A 15048-nucleotide genomic window follows, 5' to 3' on the forward strand; every position below is an offset into this window, starting at 1 on the left:
ATAATCGTCTGCTCCACTTTCCAAGTCGGAAAAATGGACTCCAGCTCACGTAATCTAAACATATCATAAGAGCATGAAGCCTTTATTATCTCCAAAAATACATTACAGAGGAATTTTTTTCTTTGCATATCCCAGTTGAGGTCAGAGCAGGTATGATACAACACCCCTGGAGCACAGAGGGTTTTGCTTAATTGCCCAACGGTGGAGCTTGGTGGTGCTGGGGCTTGAACCTCAGTCCTCTGATCAACAACCCAGAGCCTTAACCACTTGAGCCCACACCCATCTGGCTCATACCTTACAAGCATATATTCCCTGATCAAATACTGATTATTTGTAATAGAAAAAAAAAGACTGGGGATGAATGTAAATAACTGTGAACAATATAAGAACCGGTTTAGCTCCACATCTTCCATGATTTCATTTCTACTATACAGTAAGTGTGTAAACTGGTTCATGTATCAAAAACTTCAAGAATAAGATCTGCACATTAGTGCTCAATCATTCCATCAGGAATTCTGACATGAACAGATTAGCGTGCATCATCTTAAACCACACTTCCCTAAAGGCTGCAACGCATCATGTGTCATATTTAAGAAGACATTACGCTGACTACTTCTCAAAATTGCAAAACACCATGTGACGGCAAACCCTAGCAATTTCCTCAAACAACGCTGACCATGTGCTTCATCCCTTTATTATTAGTTACCATAGCAACTCGGGGTGGAAAAACAAAGGTGGCCTTCCATTTCCATTTCTTTATCTGTATTAAACAGATAATGGACACATTGATGGATAGATCTTAATAATGAAGACTCAGGAACATGGCTGATTTATGTTACAGGTTTGTCAGCAGAAGCTCATTTCTTGTCAGGTTTATAACTAATGCAGAATAAACATGTAGTGATTAACAACACATAAATAAATATGTAACTTAACAGTAAGATTACAGGGTGAAGAGGTGAAGAAGGTACAGGAGTTTAAGTACTTGGGGTCAACAGTCCAGAGTAATGGAGAGTGTGGGAAAGAGGTAAAGAAGCGAGTGCAGGCAGGTTGGAATGGGTGGAGAAAGGTGTCGGGAGTTTTTTGTGATAGAAAAATATTTAGCGAGAATCAAGGGGACAGTGGTGAGACCATTGGCCATGCTTTACGGTTTAGAGGCAGTGTCACTGAGGAAGAGACAGGAGTCAGAGCTGGAGGTAGCAGAGCTGAAGATGTTGAGGTTCTCTTTGGGAGTGAGACGGTTGGACAGGATTAGGAACGAGTACATCAGAGGGACAGCTCATGTTGGACGTTTGAGGAGACAGAGTTAGGGAGGACAGATTAAGATGGTTTGGACATGTTCAGAGGAGGGAGAGTGAGTATATTGGTAGGAGAATGTTGGACATGGAGCTGCCAGGCAGGAGGCAAAGAGGAAGGTGAAAGAGGAGGTATATGGATGGAATAAATGAGGATATGAAGCTAGTGGGTGTAGGTGTTGAGGATGCAGAAGACAGGGATAGATGGAGAGAGGGAAAAGCCGAAGGAAGAAGAAGAAGAAGAAGAAATAAATATGTAACTTAACGTATATATATCATGTAAATCCAAAGAAAATCCCACCTCTGTCTATATCTGTATGTATGAGTGTGAAAATGATAAAACAGGGGTTGAGGGAATGTTCGATATCTTGACTGTTGAACATTCAGGATTCTCCACTGGAATTTGAACCTGTTTTTGTCGTGTCATTGTTCAGTATTGAATATCTTTGTCATGTCCCAGTACACAGTGCTGTTTAATATTGATGAAAGTAGACATTTAGAGCTTTAAGCATTTGTAGTGTTTTATAAGTATTTCTGTTTTTTTCCTAGCCTACTAGGGGTGATATAGAAAAGTTCCAGACAAATCCATAATGGTTAGTTTTTAACACACTAATGCTTTTATCTTCAAAAGTAAATGGTGATATCAAACCCATTTCTGCTCTCTGAGATGCTCCAAGTGCTTGTTCATAAGTAGCTAAAATGAGTGAACAAGTAAAAAAAATTCTGTGTAAGGATATACAGAGGAGGCCTGCCTTTTGCCCAGTGTGTGCTGGGATAGGCTCCAGCAGATCTCTGTGACCATAATTAGGAATAATGTGAGTATAGAAAATGGATGGATGGATATAAAGAGGGAAAAACACATGACTCATGACTGAAAGCAACAGAGTCCTGACTCATTTCATATCACACTCACAGATTATTCTTCTTTTTCATGCATCAATGTTTATTCTTTCCATCAATTTTTCAATCATTACAACTGTTGCATTTTTTAATGAGGACATGAAAACATATTGTAGATATAGAAAATAGCAAGTACCACTTCATATGTTCTCTGTAACTGCTGATCATTTATGAAAAAGGGACTGTAAATGTAAACACAATATATTTTTATCTAATAAAAGAATCAGCTATGTTCGTCAGTTCAGGAATTACAACTTTGTCAGCTTGAAGCAAGTAACATGCCAAATGTTACACAATTTCAAGCACTACCCCTGTTTAGTAAGCCTTATTACTGCTTCTCTGCTGTACAGTAGTAATTTCAGCGGTACGGTCAGTCTTAGAAGTATTCAATGGGATCATGATGGGCTTTGGGTGTCTGTATTCCATGAAGTTCCAGTTTTTCTCCAGCGTATGGCAGCATCTTATAGACACGCAGGTGAACAAACTCCTCGCCGCCCACATGGACCTGAAAAGCACATGAAAGCACATTGTGAGCTCAGTCTGTGGAAATGAAATACAAATTCTACACATGGCTTTGTGTCCTACCTTGATGAAATAGTTCGTCCCAGCTACCACCTGTGTCTTGTAAGATTTAGCAGTGAAGGTGCTGAACTTTTTTCCGGCTTTTTCCTCCGCGAGAGCCTTCATCTGCGATTTCGAAAACAGTCGACTTATGACTGCTGTGATTCATCTATATGACTCCTTATAAGCTTTAACTGACTCCCTCCCTCCCCCATCCCCCCTCCAAAAGTAAACTATTTTACACTGGAAACTCACATGGACTCACGTGCCAATCCGCCCTAACAGTGTCATTATTGCTACAAATAACCAGTAATTTGCTATAAACCATACACCTGAACCAAAGGTGTGATGTATTTTTTGGATAAGAGTCAGGACATGGAGAATATGTACACTAATTAAAGTGTTTACACACACATTAAACCGCATCATTCCTTTCTGCTTGAGTCTTTTTACATCTTTTATTTTATTTTATTTTTTTTACCTTCAGTATGCATCTATTTTGTAGAAAGTTTGGCATGCAGTGAACTCCAAACTAAAAAAAAGTCCAACAAAAACAAACCAACCTCATCACAGATCTTCTGCACTTCTTCATTGGCGTCCTTCGCCTCGGTGGTCCCTCCGCACAACAAAGGCATCTTCTCTGTCTGGAAGTAGAAGTAGATGGAATAGTTTGGTCTAATGTTCCCCAAGCTCTCCTGAAGTCAGCAGACGCGCGGAATATAACCCCTGATGCCACTCCCAAAAATGATCTGACAGGAAATACGTGCCAAACAAAACAACGACCAAAAATCAATACCTGCAGTAAGTTTTTTTTTTTTTTTTTTTTTTAATCGATGTTTATTTACTTTATTGTTTTTATTTATTTTTGGACATTAAAGCTTTTTGGGCAGTACCGCCGCGAAATCTCGACAGCCAGAAACAGAACTCTGGAAAATAATTCCGCGAACTTTGGTCCCTATGTCCATGTATTTTTAAGCGTTTTTTTTCCTTTCTTTTTTTTTTATTTGTCACATTTCATTCTTCACAAATGAAGAATCTGTGCAATTAAATGTTATGACTAGTTAAAGTACAAAAATCACAATTTCATTTGAGTTTATGAGACGCTGTATTTCTGTTATCGTAGCAAATATCTAATTGCAGTCCGCCTGCAGCCACCAGAGGGCGCCAGAGACAAAGGGGGAAAAAAAAGTATAAACCGCCAGCTTCAGCGGTGATCAATGAAATATTTGAGGGCGCAATTAATACCCCCATAGGTCGAGGTCTTTCTTTATCCTGTTTAAGTATAGATCTTGGGATGCAGATATAAATAATCTGAAGTATAGATAGATAACACATCGCATATTTTGTAGGCTAAATTATTTATAAAAAAAAATGTGTAAAAAATGTTATTATTATTATTATTATTATTATTATTATTATCATCATCATCATCAACATCATTATTATTACTTGGTAGTGTTTTTTTAAACTAATTAGCTTGTCTTATACCTTTAAACTATAAGTTTCGCTTATAATTATTAAAGTTGAGGACTGTGCGGCCCATACCCCCAGATGTCGAAGTCTTTATTCATCCTGTTTAATAGATCATGGGAATGCAGATATCTATAATCTGAAGTGTATGTGCCATATTTTGACACATTTAAGTAGGCTAAAATATTTATTTAAAAATGTGTAAAATTATTATTAATATTAATATTATTGGAAGTTAACTAGTCAGCTAGTCTTATTCCTTTAAACTATAAGTTTCGCTTACTATTATTAAAGTTGAGGACTGTGTGGCCCATACCCCCACATGTCGAGGTCTTTATTTATCCTGTTTAAAAATAGATCATCTCTCTCTCTCTCTCTCTCTCTCTCTCTCTCTCTCTCTTCAACCTTCAAAAGAAAACTGTTTAACAATGGAAACTCACATGAGCTCACGCGTGCCAATTCGCCCTAACAGTGTCATTATTGCTCCAAATAACCAGTAATTTGCTCTAACCCGTACACCTGAACCAAAGGTATGATGTACTTTTTCGATCAGAGTCAGGACATGGAGAAAATAAACGCAAATTAAAAGACACAGATTAAACCACATCATTCTTTTCTGCTTGAGTTGCACCATGAAAGAGTATATCTTTTATTTTTATTTTTACCTTCAGTATGCATCTATTTTCTAGAATGTTTTGCATGCAGTGAACTCCAAACAAGTCCAACAAAAACAAACCAACCTCATCACAGATCTTTACTTCTACAATGGCGACCTCCGCCTCGGTGGTCCCTCCGCACTTAGCCATCTTCTTTGTCTGGAAGTAAAAGTAGATAGAAATGTGTAGTCTAATGTCCCCAAGCTCTCCCGAAGTAAGCAGACACGCTGAATATAACCCCTGATACTGCTCCAAAAAATCATTTGACAGGAAATACGTACCAAACAAAAAACACGACCAAAAATCAACACTTCCAGCCAGGTTTTTTTTAATCGATGTTTATTTATTTACTTTTTTGTTTTTATTTATTTTTGGACATTAAAGCTTTTTGGGCAGTACCGCCGCGAAATCTCGACAGCCAGAAACAGAACTCTGGAAAATAATTCCGCGAACTTTGGTCCCTATGTCCATGTATTTTTAAGCGGTTTTTTTTTTCCTTTCTTTTTTTATTTGTCACATTTCATTCTTCACAAATGAAGAATCTGTGCAATTAAATGTTATGACTAGTTAAAGTACAAAAATCACAACTTCATTTGAGTTTATGAGACGCTAATGTTTGCCTGTATTTTCACTGTCATTTATACTGATATTAGTTCCATCGATTGCGCTAAATTGTCTTCGAACCTATTTTAAAGTATATTGTTTAATATCCTGGTACGCAAAAATGACCTTAAATTTGATTTGTTGCAATTAGCTATTTAATTGTAATAGGAAGTACCCGCATTTCTGCAGACACTTGTGTAAAACGCCTTATTCTTATTGTAGCAAAGATCTAATTGCAGTCCGCCTGCAGCCACTAGAGGGCGCCAGAGACAAAAGAAAAAATTATACACTTCCAGCTTCAGCAGAGCGTCAATGAAATATTAGAGGGCGCAATTAATACCCCCATAGGTCGAGGTCTTTCTTCATCCTGTGTAAGTATAGATCATGGAAATGCAGATATCAATAATATGAAGTGTAGATAGATAATACATCGCATATTTTGTAGGCTAAATTATTTATTTAAAAATATTTTATTATTGGAAGAGTTTTTTTAACTAGTCAGAGCAGCTATGATACAGCACCCCTGGAGCAGAAAGGGTTAAGGGCCTTGCTCAATTGCCCAACAGTGGAGCTTGGTGGTGCACATGGTCAGTGTTGTTTGAGGAAATTGCTAAGGTTTGCTGTCACATGGTGTTTTGAAATCTTGACAAATAATCAGCGTAATGTCTTGAACCCTGATCTTCCGATCAACAACCCAGAGCCTTAACCACTTGAGCCACCACTCAACTGGCTCCCACCTGATACGCATATATTCCCTGATCAGACACTGATTATTTGTAATAGAAAAAACGGATTAGCGTGCATCATCTTAAACCACACTTCCCTAAAGGCTGCAATGCATCATGTGTCATATTTAAGAAGACATTACGCTGATTATTTGTCAAGATTGCAAAACACCATGTGACCGCAAACCCTAGCAATTTCCTCAAACACTGACCATGTGCTTCATCCCTTTATTATTAGTTTCCATAGCAACTCGGGGGCGGGGGTTCAGTATTGAATATCTTTGTCATGTCCCAGTACACAGTCCTGTTTAATATTGATGAAAGTAGACATTTAGAGCTTTAAGCATTTGTAGTGTTTTATAAGTATTTCTGTTTTTTTCCTAGCCTACTAGGGGTGATATAGAAAATGGTGATATCAAACCCATTTCTGCTCTCTGAGACGCTCCAAGTATGTTTGTTCATAAGTAGCTAAAATGAGTGAAGGTGTTATCTTCAACAAATAAAAAAATTCTGTGTAAGGATATACAGAGGAGGGCAGCATGGTGGCTTAGTGGTTAGTACTGTTGCCTCACAGCAAGAAGGTCCTGGTTTAAAATCCCAGGTTTGAACAGGCAGGGGCCTTTCTGTGTGGTTTCTGTGCCTGCATGGGTTTACTCCGGGTACTCCGGTTTCCAAAAACATGTACATTAGGTTGATTGGTAATTCTAAATTGCCCATAGGAGTGAGTGTGTGTAGTTGTCTATCTATATGTGTGGCCCTGTGATGGACTGGTGACCTGTCCAGGGTGTACCCCTGCCTTTTGCCCAGTGTGTGCTGGGATAGGCTCCAGCAGATCCCCGTGACCCTAATTAGGAATAATGTGAGTATAGAAAATGGATGGATGGATATAAAGAGGGAAAAACACATGTCTCAGGACTGAAAGCCAACAGAGTCCTGACTCATTTCATATCACACTCACAGATTATTCTTCTTTTTCATGTATCAATGTTTATTCTTTCCATCAGTTTTTCAAGCATTATAGCTGTTGCATTCTTCAAGAAGGAAATGAAAACATACTGTAGACTATTGTAAAACATAAAGTGACTGTAAATGTAAACACAATATATTTTTATTTAATAAAAGAATCAGCTATGTTCGTCAGTTCAGGAATTACAACTTTGTCAGTTCGAAGCAAGTGACATGCCGAATGTTACACAATTTCAAGCACCACCCCTGTTTAGTAAGCCTTATTACTGCTTCTCTGCTGTACAGTAGTAATTTCAGCGGTACGGTCAGTCTTAGAAGTATTCGATGGGATCATGATGGGCTTTGGGTGTCTGTATTCCATGAAGTTCCAGTTTTTCTCCAGCGTATGGCAGCATCTTATAGACACGCAGGTGAACAAACTCCTCGCCGCCCACATGGACCTGAAAAGCACATGAAAGCACATTGTGAGCTCAGTCTGTGGAAATGAAATACAAATTCTACACATTCCTTTGTGTCCTACCTTGATGAAATAGTTCGTCCCAGCTACCACCTGTGTCTTGTAAGATTTAGCGGTGAAGGCGTCAAACTTTTTTCCGGCTTTTTCCTCCGCGAGAGCCTTCATCTGCGATTTCGAAAACAGTCGACTTATGACTGCTGTGATTCATCTATATGACTCCTTATAACCTTTGGCTGACTCTCTCTCTCTCTCCCTCCCTCCCTCTCCCTCTCGCAAGTGAACTCACGTGCCAATCCGCCCTAACAGTGTCATTATAAATAACCAGTAATTTGCTATAAATCGTACACCTGAACCAAAGGTGTGATGTACTTTTTGGATCAGAGTCAGGACATGGAGAAAATATACTATACACATGATTATATGTGTGTATCTTTTACTTTTTGCAGTATGCATCTATTTTGTAGAAAGCTTGGCATGCAGTGAACTCCAAACTAAAAAAAGTCCAACAAAAACAAACCAACCTCATCACAGATCTTCTGCACTTCTTCATTGGCGTCCTTCGCCTCGGTGGTCCCTCCGCACAACAAAGGCATCTTCTCTGTCTGGAAGTAGAAGTAGATGGAATAGTTTGGTCTAATGTTCCCCAAGCCCTGATGCCACTCCCAAAAATGATCTGACAGGAAATACGTGCCAAACAAAACAACGACCAAATTCAACACTTCCGTGTTAAAGCGAAATAAGAAAGGTACATACAGAGCAGCCAATCATAAAGCTAGGTCCCGCCCTTAAAGAGAATATCCAGCCAATCATAAGGCTATATTCCGCCATTAAAAAGAATATCCAGCCAATCACTAGCCTAGATCCCGCCCTTAAAGAGAATATCCAGCCAATCATGATGCTAGATCTCGCCCTTAATACACAGTCTCACGGCTTTGAAGACATTTCTTTAGAAGTTTGTCGGGTTGATATGGTGATTTTCTGTATTATTGTAGCAAAGATCTAATTGCAGTCCGCCTGTAGCCACTAGAGGGCGCCAGAGACAAAAGAGAAATCTATCCAACCGTCCATTTTCTATACCCGCTTTATTTCTAATTAGGGTCACGGGGATCTGCTGGAGCCTATCCCAGCACACATTGGGCGAAAGGCAGGGGTACACCCTGGACAGGTCACCAGTCCATCACAGGGCCACACATATAGACAGACGACCACACACACTCACACTATGGGCAATTTAGAATTACCAATCAACCTAATGGACATGTCTTTGTTACCGGAGTAAACCCACGCAGGCACAGGGAGAACATGCAAACTCCAACTTCAGCAGAGCGTCAATGAAATATTAGAGGGCGCAATTAATACCCCCATAGGTCGAGGTCTTTATTTATCCTGTTAAAGTATAGATCATGGGAATGCAGATATCAGTAATCTGAAGTGTAGATAGATAACACATCGCATATTTTGTAGACTAAATTATTTATTTAAAAGTTGTGTAAAAATATTTTTTATTTATTATTATTATTATTAGTAGTATTATTATTAGTATTATTATTAGGTAGCGTTTCAGCTAGTCTTATACCTTTTAACTATAATTTTCGCTTACAATTATTAAAGTTGAGGACTGTGTGGCCCATACTCACATATGTCGAAATCTTTCTTTATCCTGTTTAAGTATAGATCATGGGAATGCAGATATTTATAATCTAAATATGCTAAATTATTTATTTAAAATGTGTAAACATATTTTATTATTATTATTATTATTATTATTATTATTATTATTATTATATCAGCATCATTACTATTGGAAGTTGGAAGTGTTTTTTTTTTTTTTAACTATAGTCAGCTAGTCTTATACCTTTACATAATAAGTTTCGCTTACTATTATAAAAGTTCCTGTGGATTTAATTAATCAGTTTTCTCACTAGGGGACGATGAGAGTGAGTTTAATTAAATTTTATTGTCTAGCGCTTTTAACACTGGCCGTTGTCTCAAAGCAACTTTACAGTACACAAGACATATAGTACAAAAACGTTCAACATTAATATTAGACATATATTTAATTTTATTTGTATCAATCCCTAATCCCTAAAAGGGTGTGTCAGGCACAGAGAAGTGTAGAGAAGCATATAAAAGCTATATATAAAAAGTTTCCAGACTCGCAGTCACCTCAGACTCTATACAAATCACCGCAACTGAAGTAAACCATATTATAATATCATAATCATGTATTATATTAAAAAGAAAAAGCATCAGAGGAGCTTCATTGGAGTTGAATGAAATCACCAAAACAAGTCTAAGGACTAGACTCACCATTTCAAAAGTTAACAAAGAATAGGTCAGATTAGAAGAGTTATCACCAGAGACATGGATTTTGTACCGTAATGAGCGCTTATGCAAGTCTAACATTTTGATTTGGGTCTTTTAAAAACAATCAATCAATCAATCAAACAATCAATAATTAGAAATGACAGACTGAAGCTTTTCTTTGTACTCCAAAACTGAAAAAAAAAAAAAAATGAAATCAAGAAGAAATCAAGTCATTTTGTATGAATTGTGTAAATTATATAATCCTCTGCGCCAAGGTTAAGTAACAGGAATACATAACAAAGTCACGTGACTTGTCAAATGAATGGAAAGTGGTTACCTAACCCACGCCGGTATATAAAACTGAACCAACACCTAGTACAGTGTCTTTTCTTTACATTACCTACAAAGCAGGTAAGAAATGATCTATGTTCTAGATTATGTAATGTAATGATATATAATAATAATAATAGGTATTATTATAATTATGGCCTGGTCTTTAGTATGTTCAGTCAGCTTTTCTTACACCATTCTTATATGTCTGCGTGTAATCTTATGTTTTGTAATGTTGACTGTGGTCTAAAGGCTTTTCTCTTTTCTTCTGTGTTTCAGCAATAATGGGAGCCCATAGCATCACCCGTATAGCTGTTATAGTAATCTCGGTTGTGGTCTATATAGCCGGGATCACGTTTAACATCCTCTCTGCACGAGGGACGGGTAAGACAGCAGATTAATAATGACTTTATTTCTAGAAGAATATGTTAAAATGCATCTTCTGCAAGTGCTGTAGATATACACTCTCAGAAAGAAAGCTACAAAACTATACCTTTTAAGGTACAAGTGGCCGTCACTGGAGTGAATCTATCTATCTATCTATCTATCTATCTATCTATCTATCTATCTATCTATCTATCTATCTATCTATCTATCTATCTATCTATCTATCTATCTATCTATCTATCTATCTAGTTTGCTCATTTATTTGTTTGTTTGTTTGTTTGTTTTTAAATGTCTGTTTTCATCTTAATCATCTCTAATGTTGCATAATCGTATAATAGAAATTAATCCAATTAGTATTAGCTGGACCTACTACATATGCCAGAAATCTTGTGAATTAACAGTCTGTAATAATCCATTTATTACACATTATAAATAAATAAGATTGGTATTAACTTTAAGTGTTTGTTACTGGACAGAAGGTTATATGGGTTATATGTTTGAATCCCTGAACTGCTAGTGCTGAGCTCTTAACTGTAAGAAACTCCTGGTACAAATTCACTGCCAGACCACCAGAGGGCGTGCTGGTGGGTTGAATTGTCCCAGTAGTTTCTTCCATTAATCTTCACATGCTGGGATTGAATTCCATGCTCTCCCACTTGTTTCAGTTAAAAGATGATGACTAATTGTATTATTTAATAATCATTATGTTATTAAACACACTGTGTTGTTTCCTTTCTTTCAGGTCCTTTCTTGAAGACGACCGCGAACATCTCTGACACATACAACACACAAATCACTCCGTCCGGATGGACCTTCTCGATCTGGGGTGTCATCTATTTCTGGTTAACTGCAATGCTTATCTACATTGTGTCTACTATATTCAGAAGGTAAATGTCCATTTAGAGAAGGTAAAAAAAAAAAAAGAAAGCAGGAGAATGTTCGGTTCTTGCTGTAATGGAGTCTGAGGTGTGATTTCTGTTCCAGGAATGCTTTCGGACCGATGTATTGCAGCCACTCGGTTTTGACGTACGGCTTTTTCATCTGCTGGATCCTGAATGTTCTGTTTAACATTAGCTGGCTTCTGCTGTGGGACAGAGAGTAAGTGTCTGATTTAAACTGATTTATTTTATTGTTTTTATTTATTGTATTCTGTTATATTCTTGATTTCTGTTGATATCAGTCATATCAATCTTGTCTCCTTCTTATCTTATCTTTCTCATCTCATCTCTCTCATCTCATCTCATCTCCCTTAACTCTTTCATCTCATCTCCTTTATCTCTCTTATTTTATCAAATCTTATCTTTCTCATCTCATCTCTCTCATCTCATCTCATCTCATCTCCCTTAACTCTTTCATCTCATCTCCCTTGTCTCTCTCTCATCTTATCAAATCTTATCTCCCTTATCTCATTTCATCTCATCTTATCTCTCTCATCTCATCTCATCTCATCTCTCTCATCTCATCTCATCTCCCTTATCTCTCTCATCTCATCTCATCTCATCTCATCTCATCTCATCTCATCCCATCCCATCCCATCTCATCCTATCTCACCTCATCTTTCTTATCTCTCTCATCAGTAATAAACAATGAAAGCTTCTTGACTTGGCTCTTGACTCAACTCTCAACTCTCATCTCATCTTGTCTCATCTCCCTTATCTCTGTTATCTCTTTTATCTTGTCTCTTTTCTCATCTCCTCTCATCTCATTTCTCTAATCTCATCTCATTTCATCTCATCTCCCTTATCTCTCATCTTATCTCTCTCATCTCTAGTTTGTATCATCCCTCTTATCTCTCTCATCTTTCATCTCATCTTTCATTTTATCTCATCTCTTGCTTTATCTCTCATCTCATCTTATCTCTCTCATCTCATCTCTACAGAGGTGACGCAAGACCTGCCGCTAAATGATGACCTCATTAAAAGTGACTGACTGAAAGTGATTTTCTTTTCTCTGACAGGGTGATGATCGCAGCATTGATCTTTCTTGCTTTTGTTGCCTTCACAAACTACACAATGATTTTTTTCTCCTGTCGTGGTCTTAAAGAAAACAGCGCCTGGTTATACAAGTATCACAACAAGGATCTCTGGTGCATTCGTATTCTGGTAAGATATTCAGCATGAGACATCAAGGCATCTGCTTTATGACCTGGTCATCAAACGCTTTTAATGCTTATCTGCTTCCTCGATCTAGGTTCAGAACGGCCTGGCCGTGTACGCGACGTGGACATCCATCGCTACGCTGATTAACTTGACCATAGTGGTGAGCTACAATGCTGGAATGAGCAAATCAGATGCAGCGACGCTGTCACTCTCACTGCTTTTAGCAGAGGTCCTTATTTGGTAAGGGGCTTTAGACCACTGCGCTGTTGAATTCTCCATTCTGATTGGTCAGACGGTGTTGATTAATTTTCTTTAATGGTCTAATACTTTACACCAGCTATTCATTCACAAGGATTCAAAATGATTATAATTCATTAGGAGATTTAACATTTATGGAAGGAGTCTCCAGTGTCAGTGCTTTTTAGTTTCTCAGTAGCATAAAGAGAGAGAGAAACAAAAAGTGTTCCTAGATGCTATGGTTAATTGATATTAGGAACTAGCTACTTGTAAATGTTAGGGATAAATCTTCTTTTGGCTTTTCCCTTCAGGGGTCTCCACAGCGAATCATCTCTCTCCACCTGTCCCTATCTTCTGCATCCTCAACATTTGCACCCACTAGCTTCATATCCTCATTTATTCCATCCATATACCTCCTCTTTGGCCTTCCTCTTTGCCTCCTGCCTGACAGCTCCATGTCCAACATTCCCTTACCAATATACTCACTCTCCCTCCTCTGAACATGTCCAAACCATCTTAATCTGACCTCCCTAACTCTGTCCCCCCAAACGTCCAACATGAGCCGTCCCTCTGATGTACTCGTTCCTAATCCTGTCCAACCGTCTCACTCCCAAAGAGAACCTCAACATCTTCAGCTCTGCTACCTCCAGCTCTGACTCCTGTCTCTTCCTCAGTGAAACTGTCTCTAAACCATACAGCATGGCCAATGGTCTCACCACTGTCCTGTACACTGTCCCCTTGATTTTCGCCAACATTTTTCTATCACACAGAACTCCCAAAACCTTTATCCACCCAACCTGCCTGCACTCGCTTCTTTACCTCTTTCCCACACTCTCCATTACTCTGGACTGTTGACCCCAAGTACTTAAACCCCTGTACCTTCTTCACCTCTTCACCCTGTAATCTTAGGTGTGGAGGTGTAATCTTTGAGTGGGGGTTTTTATGAGAGAAAAGAGGATCCACAAATGTCTCTTCATGTTGTTTATGCTCTCCGGTTGTGTTTTGTGTGTAAGAGAAAAGACAGTGAAACTAATAAATGATATTGTCCTCAGGTTTGTTCTGGAGAACAGTTTGCTTGACAAGCACGTACGCTACATCCTCACCGTCTACCCCGTCATCATCGTCGCCTTATCCGGAAACATGACCAAGAATTTTGATGCTTCAGCTCCTGGAATCAACAGTGTGTTTACAGGTGAGTCCAAATATACTGTATAAATAGAAGTGAACTTATAAATATAACACATCAAGCCATTTTTTTCTTCCTGTTTCTGACTAAAGTATTGTGTTTTATGTTCCTCAGCCTCGCTGCTGGCTTTAGCCTGTGTGCTGTTTGCAGTAAAAGTGTGTTTGGTCGTCTGGAGGCACATAAAACATCCTCTTTATAGCGACACACACACACAGGAAGTCACTTCACAGATGGAGAGTGCTTCAAAGCAGTAACCTCTCTTAACAAGCGCAGTAAATCTGCACCTGCACCAATTGCTATTATATATAAATGAAATTTTAATTCGGAATAATGTAATGATATTTGAATGATTTGTGTAATTGTGAAGCTGTTAAAGCACCCTGAAACACATATGATATCTATCTATCTATCTATCTATCTATCTATCTATCTATCTATCTATCTATCTATCTATCTATCTATCTATATATATATATATATATATATATATATATATATATATATATTCATTTTTTCATTTTTTTACATGTATAAATTTATTATAATTATCAGAAATGTATTACAGAATATAAAGTTGTTGTTTTTTTAATACATGAGTCATTTTACTGAATGAATGTTTTTTAAAAAAAATTTTTTCTAAAACTAATTTTTTAAAATAGTCATGTATCATCATCAGTTTTTTATATTGAAATAAATAGATGGTGGGGAGTGAAGGCTGGCCCGTGTGATCCGATCCAACAGACGAGCTACTGTTGATCAAACTGCTGAAGAAGTTTATGCTGGTTCTGATAGAAAGGTGTCAGAATACACAGTGCATGAGGAGTTAGGGCTGTTTTGGCAGCAAAAGGCGGACCAACACAATGTTAGGC

At 37.9% G+C, this 15048-nt stretch overlaps 3 protein-coding genes across 3 annotated transcripts; 1 reads left to right on the forward strand and 2 right to left on the reverse strand.

Moving 5' to 3' along the window:
* Nucleotides 1-2211: 2211 nt before the first annotated feature.
* On the reverse strand, nucleotides 2212-3521 carry LOC131344574 (cystatin-B-like). Its single transcript, XM_058376967.1, has 4 exons — nucleotides 3481-3521; nucleotides 3320-3446; nucleotides 2781-2882; nucleotides 2212-2700 (listed from the first exon to the last, which is right to left on the reverse strand). Exons 2-4 carry the CDS (start codon nucleotides 3389-3391, stop codon nucleotides 2572-2574), a joined length of 303 nt encoding a protein of 100 aa, XP_058232950.1. The 5' UTR covers nucleotides 3392-3446; nucleotides 3481-3521; the 3' UTR covers nucleotides 2212-2571.
* si:ch211-161h7.5 (uncharacterized) lies at nucleotides 3315-14616 on the forward strand. The gene is made up of 8 exons (XM_058376965.1): nucleotides 3315-3557; nucleotides 10550-10654; nucleotides 11400-11544; nucleotides 11642-11755; nucleotides 12615-12759; nucleotides 12848-12996; nucleotides 14046-14185; nucleotides 14294-14616. The coding sequence occupies exons 2-8, from the start codon at nucleotides 10555-10557 to the stop codon at nucleotides 14431-14433; spliced, it is 933 nt and encodes a 310-aa protein (XP_058232948.1). The 5' UTR covers nucleotides 3315-3557; nucleotides 10550-10554; the 3' UTR covers nucleotides 14434-14616.
* LOC131344573 (cystatin-B-like) lies at nucleotides 7303-8335 on the reverse strand. Its single transcript, XM_058376966.1, has 3 exons — nucleotides 8155-8335; nucleotides 7697-7798; nucleotides 7303-7616 (listed from the first exon to the last, which is right to left on the reverse strand). Exons 1-3 carry the CDS (start codon nucleotides 8224-8226, stop codon nucleotides 7488-7490), a joined length of 303 nt encoding a protein of 100 aa, XP_058232949.1. The 5' UTR covers nucleotides 8227-8335; the 3' UTR covers nucleotides 7303-7487.
* Nucleotides 14617-15048: the final 432 nt, after the last annotated feature.

This window comes from Hemibagrus wyckioides, linkage group LG23 (genome assembly GCF_019097595.1).
Source record: "Hemibagrus wyckioides isolate EC202008001 linkage group LG23, SWU_Hwy_1.0, whole genome shotgun sequence".
Taxonomy (NCBI): Eukaryota; Metazoa; Chordata; class Actinopteri; order Siluriformes; family Bagridae; genus Hemibagrus; species Hemibagrus wyckioides.

Excerpts from the sequence above, each read along its gene's own strand:
- LOC131344574 (XM_058376967.1), bottom strand. The coding sequence starts at position 3,391 with ATGCCTTTGTTGTGCGGAGGGACCACCGAGGCGAAGGACGCCAATGAA. Across the intron at positions 2,883-3,319 it reads TGCAGAAGATCTGTGATGAG|ATGAAGGCTCTCGCGGAGGA; the intron begins GTTGGTTTGTTT and ends TCGAAATCGCAG. Across the intron at positions 2,701-2,780 it reads GGACGAACTATTTCATCAAG|GTCCATGTGGGCGGCGAGGA; the intron begins GTAGGACACAAA and ends TGTGCTTTTCAG.
- LOC131344573 (XM_058376966.1), bottom strand. The coding sequence starts at position 8,226 with ATGCCTTTGTTGTGCGGAGGGACCACCGAGGCGAAGGACGCCAATGAA. Across the intron at positions 7,799-8,154 it reads TGCAGAAGATCTGTGATGAG|ATGAAGGCTCTCGCGGAGGA; the intron begins GTTGGTTTGTTT and ends TCGAAATCGCAG. Across the intron at positions 7,617-7,696 it reads GGACGAACTATTTCATCAAG|GTCCATGTGGGCGGCGAGGA; the intron begins GTAGGACACAAA and ends TGTGCTTTTCAG.
- si:ch211-161h7.5 (XM_058376965.1), top strand. The coding sequence starts at position 10,555 with ATGGGAGCCCATAGCATCACCCGTATAGCTGTTATAGTAATCTCGGTT. Across the intron at positions 11,545-11,641 it reads GTGTCTACTATATTCAGAAG|GAATGCTTTCGGACCGATGT; the intron begins GTAAATGTCCAT and ends TTTCTGTTCCAG. Across the intron at positions 12,760-12,847 it reads TCTGGTGCATTCGTATTCTG|GTTCAGAACGGCCTGGCCGT; the intron begins GTAAGATATTCA and ends TCCTCGATCTAG.